Consider the following 5,000-nt stretch of genomic DNA (forward strand, 5'->3'; position numbering starts at 1 on the left):
TATTGCTTTACATTATTAGTTTTACTATATTGAGTTTATATTGCATTGCATTATTTGTTTTATTATATTGAGTTTATATTGCATTACATTATTCATTTAACTATATTTCTCCTCAAACCACAACTAATCTGATGTGGCAGATATTGTGCCCTCTCTTGTTACTAAGTGAAATAGTGTGTTACAAGTTCACAAAGTGGTCTGTCTCCCAAAATGGCCGCCAGACTGACCTCCACCAGCTTCTTCTTCTTGGTGACGTTATTCTTGAGTAGTTTGTCTGGCAGCGGTGCAGCTCTGCTCACGGGGGGTCTGAGGAGAAAAAAGAGATGGATCAGACAAACGTCAGTCGGCAAAAATCTCCTCTCACTCAGCAAAAGCAATAGGGATGACAGCTTTTGGTCACTACTTTGATCTGCTCCAATGCCTCAGACACCAGTGTTTATATGCGAAGCTGATCTAAATAGAAGTATCGGTCAAATACAGGTGTTTATTTAATTTTGTACACTTTAAACAGTTGTAATATTCATACGATTTCAGTATAAATAGAGTCAAATATTCTACAGTTTTTCTGTGGACATGCTGAGGAAAAATGTGAAGTATAAATAACTCTTATGCACCACAATCTCCCTCTATAGAATAAATCCCTCTTATCCACCTCAATTCAATTCAATTCAATTTTATTTATACAGCGCCATAACAATACAATGGTCTCAAGGCGCTTTACAGAGCTCAGATCTCCCTCTATAAAATAAATACCTCTCATCTACCACAACCTCCTTCTGCTGCTGGTGGGGCTTGGTGCCAGTCATCTCGCGGATGCTGACAGCGTAGACCTTGGTGGTGTAGTCTGTGGTCCTCTCTCTGGCAACATCACTGTCGTAACCTAGAGACAGGAGATGCAGTCAGTCAGGAAACATCTCAGAGCCAATCCTTCCCTTTTTCTGTTCGATTTGATAATGGGATCAAATGAGCCCCCATCATGTTCATGGTTTGTGGTTGAATCAGGTGACTTGTGACCTGTTTGAATTTATCAGTGTTTGAAACATAGCAGGTCAGAACCTGATTCATACTATTAAAACACTAGAACACATTTACAAAAGCACTGTTGTTCATAACCTCATACATACTAACACATACCTCACTCTCCTTTACACACACACACACACACACACACACACACACACACACACACACACACACACACACACACACACACACCTCCATCATCTTCTGCGTCGTCATCTGACTCCTCACTGTCCACGGCTTTGCTTTCTCGTGCCACGCCCGCCTCCCTTGCCCAGATCATCAGAGCCGAGTCGGCCCCGCCCACTGACAGCAGCATGGTGTCGTCATGGGACCAGCGGACGTTGGTGACGTTGGCACTGTGCCCCACGTACCGCTTAAACTTGGCAAACTGACCCTGTGGTGGAGGAGAACCAAGGGCATCAACATCACTACCAAACACATGAGTTGCACTACCTGATGGTGTAGATTTCCAGATTTGCTGTGTTGGAACAGGCAACAATGAAGATAAGTGGAAAGGACACAGCAAAGATGTCACAAACTACAATGGGATTATCAGGACACAAATTATTCAATTTTGTGCTGAATGTCAACAGCAAACACCAACAGACAACCTTTTATTTAGTGACACAAAGTTGAACTGAGTGACCTTTCGCTGAATCAAATGACACATAAAGAATATATTATGGTCAAAGGGTTTTACTATGGAAAAATAATAACATTTCCAAGTGCAAAATGACCAGAAAGCCAAGACACTGTAACCAAAAAACCTTAAAAACAAATACTGAGTCAGTCTGAATCTAATCAGCTAAAACTGGGTTGGCAACAGGGCCTTATGTGATTTCATAAACTGCCGAGTCACCTTGCAGGGGAAGCTGAAGAGCTTGAGGAAGCCGAAGTCGTCTCCGGTGGCGAGCAGCTTCTTGTCTTTGGTGAGGGACGAGGCGTTCACAAAGCTCAGCGTCGGCCAGATGCCCTCGCATGTGGGGCCCAGGACCGACGTCCAGGAGGCCCACTCCACCTTCTCAAACTGGACACACACACACGCAAACGCACACGCACACGCACACGCACACATACACACGCACACGCACAAGCACACACACACACACACACACACCAACACACACACACACAATGCCATTAAAACCGAGGCCTCTGCTCACTATTAAAGGGCACATCAGAAATAGTTGTGGTTCTAATGAATGGTAAGACATGAAGATACTTAGATACAAATATCTCATTAAGCTATTCCCTGACCAACGCTGTGTTATTCTTATGACTTATTGTGGGAATCCAGCTCCAGTATTGGACAAATCACATTCTGACCATAGGTAGGTGAGTGTTGCCATGGTTACCTCCGTCTTATACCTCATGGCTATAAATCACATACTGACCGTAGGTCGGTGAGTGTTGCCATGGCTACCTCAGTGTCATACCTCATGGCTACAAATCACGTTCTACACACAGGTATGTGAGTGTTGCCATGGCTACCTCAGTGGTGTTGATGGTTTGTCTCCTTCCTCGGGGCGCCTCGTAGAACAACTGTTCTTTGGCTCCAGTGTTCACCTGTAGCAGTTTTCCTGCAAACAGCCAATCAGACACAGTTAGATCTAGTAACATGGAATGTAGTCCAATGACGTGTCACAACAGGTATCTAAAGACAGCAGCAAGAAGTTTTGGTCGAAAATTAGCAATCAAACCACCAAAAGGGCCTGTAAAATACTTACACAGACCAGAAACAGCACAGTTGGTACTGATGAAAGGCTTGCTAGCATGCTTACTCAGTCTAACTATGTATGTTGACGATATAGTGCATAGTCTAGGTGGCTAGTTGTGTTGTGCCAGGTGTGTTTATCTGTCGTCCACGTGACAATATGCCATGGCAATTAATTTGAAGATGAATTTGAATATAATTTACAACAGTGAAAAAATCCAGTCCCATTAGGACTAATTACATCCAACCATATATCATTGCTTCTAATCACTCTTGTCTTGAAGCACCCTTCATTACATCATCACTCAGTTAAAACAACCTCACCATACCTAATCAGATTAAGATTAACTGGTTTTCACTCAATTAAGCTCACGCTAAAAGCCGTGTTGCTGCTATTTTTCGCGTTGCTGAGCGTGGCGTCGTCTCACCACGCATGTCCCAGTCGATGTGTGTGTGTGTGTGTGTGTGTGTGTGTGTGTAGTGTGTGTGTTGGACAGGAACAGAGTATGTGCATCGTCTTACCGCGCATGTCCCAGTCGATGTGGGTGATGAAGCTTGAGGCCCCTTTGCAGATGCCCACACGTTTGCTCGTCATCACGTTGTAGATGTCTATGAACGTGTCGTGGGAGGCCACTGCCAAGTACTTGCCAGCGTCTGAGAAAGAGACATGGGGTGAGAGAATGCAACACCAGTCGTCTAGACAACACATAGACAAGCAAGTCCTGCTACACATGTTTCTACATGTTTTCTACACAAAAATATGGCAGTACAGCAGACACCGGCACCTTTGGTCTGTGTTCACAACCTCCAACTTTGCTGAGGTACCCTGAGGATCCCTGTTGTTGCTATGGATACCACTTGTTCTAGCCTTATTGTTCAACTGCATGTTAACCTAAGTGTTTATATAAAATGTAATGATAAATTATGGAACGCTCAACTATCAAACAAAGGCGACCCTTGTGTCCTCTAGGTCCTCTAGTGTTTGATGTGAAACGTTTTGAACTGACGTATCCAATCTCTTCTCATACATCAATAATCTTCTCTTTTCTAATTCTATAAAATCAAGTGACCGTACATTTGCAGTGGCCTTATAAACTCCCTGACATTGCTATATCAGTGCTGGCAGAATGACTATGCTGAATTCCCCCATTAGTTCACAGCAGATCAGTAGCCTAGCACGCGGACACTTCCTTGTTGTTGCGCTGTATTTAAACACTTCTGCGACAGCCTGAAGGCTCTGCCTGCAAGCGGATACCTCAGTCCCTGCGCCTAGTCCACCTCACGACACACAGGATACTGTGCTTAAAGCTCTGGTTACCCTGTGAAAAGCGCAGGTCGGATATGATCTCCTTCCTGTGGTGAAAGGTCACCATGTCCTCCAGCGTGTCGGCATTCACCACCAGGAAGCTCCCGTCGTTCAGGCCCACGGCTAAGGCTTTCCCGTCAGGGGAGAAGGCACAGCACCTACCACCTGGAGCAGACAGGGATAGAAAGGGTCATACAAGCATATGAATACACACACACACACACACACACACATACATACACTCAATCTCTCTCTTTAAAACACACACATACAAACACATCTCCTTGACACGCAGTCAATCACCCACACCCTCACAAACCCCCCCCACACGCCCCCCCCCCCCCCCCCCCCCACACACACACACCCTTACCCACCCACCTACACACACACACACACACACACACACACACACACACACACACACACACACACACACACACACACAGCATAGCACAGTATCATATCATGATATTAAACTAAACCAAAAGCACGGTTGACATATCTGACCATTCTCTTATTATGGAATGATTTTGTATCTCTCTGTTGACTAAAAGTGGATCTATGGTAAACCATATCGTGTGATGTCATAAGGAGGGGTGGACCTTTCTTGAGCTTGCGGACGGCCACCATGCGGTGATTGGCTGAGAGCTCCCAGATGCGAAGCGTCTTGTCGTCACTGACGGTGGCACAGATGGGCAGCAGGGGGTGAGCACCCAGACCCCACACCTCTCCCTCCATATGACCCTAGACACACACACACACACACACACACACACACACACACACACACACAAACACACACGTAAGCACACACACACATACCCACACATATACATATAAGCATACACACACACATACATACAAACACACACACACACACACACCCCCACACAAACACAAACAGAAACACACACAAACAAGACATAATATGTATTTGAGAAGATATATTCCCACAAG

General features: G+C 45.0%; 1 protein-coding gene across 1 annotated transcript in view; it reads right to left on the bottom strand.

The window, feature by feature from the left end:
- Positions 1–5,000, bottom strand: part of eml6 (EMAP like 6) — a gene marked incomplete at both ends in the record, with an annotated part of 39,406 nt that overhangs the window by 12,677 nt on the left and 21,729 nt on the right. Inside the window, 8 exons of the mRNA XM_080843227.1 lie at positions 228–306; positions 754–880; positions 1,216–1,417; positions 1,883–2,050; positions 2,515–2,603; positions 3,260–3,391; positions 4,056–4,208; positions 4,646–4,787. Of these exons, the coding sequence (XP_080699353.1) occupies positions 228–306; positions 754–880; positions 1,216–1,417; positions 1,883–2,050; positions 2,515–2,603; positions 3,260–3,391; positions 4,056–4,208; positions 4,646–4,787 (1,092 nt within the window). The remainder of the gene's footprint in view (positions 1–227; positions 307–753; positions 881–1,215; positions 1,418–1,882; positions 2,051–2,514; positions 2,604–3,259; positions 3,392–4,055; positions 4,209–4,645; positions 4,788–5,000) is intronic.

The sequence above is a fragment of the Sprattus sprattus genome (genome assembly GCF_963457725.1).
Source record: "Sprattus sprattus genome assembly, chromosome: 1".
Taxonomy (NCBI): domain Eukaryota; kingdom Metazoa; phylum Chordata; class Actinopteri; order Clupeiformes; family Clupeidae; genus Sprattus; species Sprattus sprattus.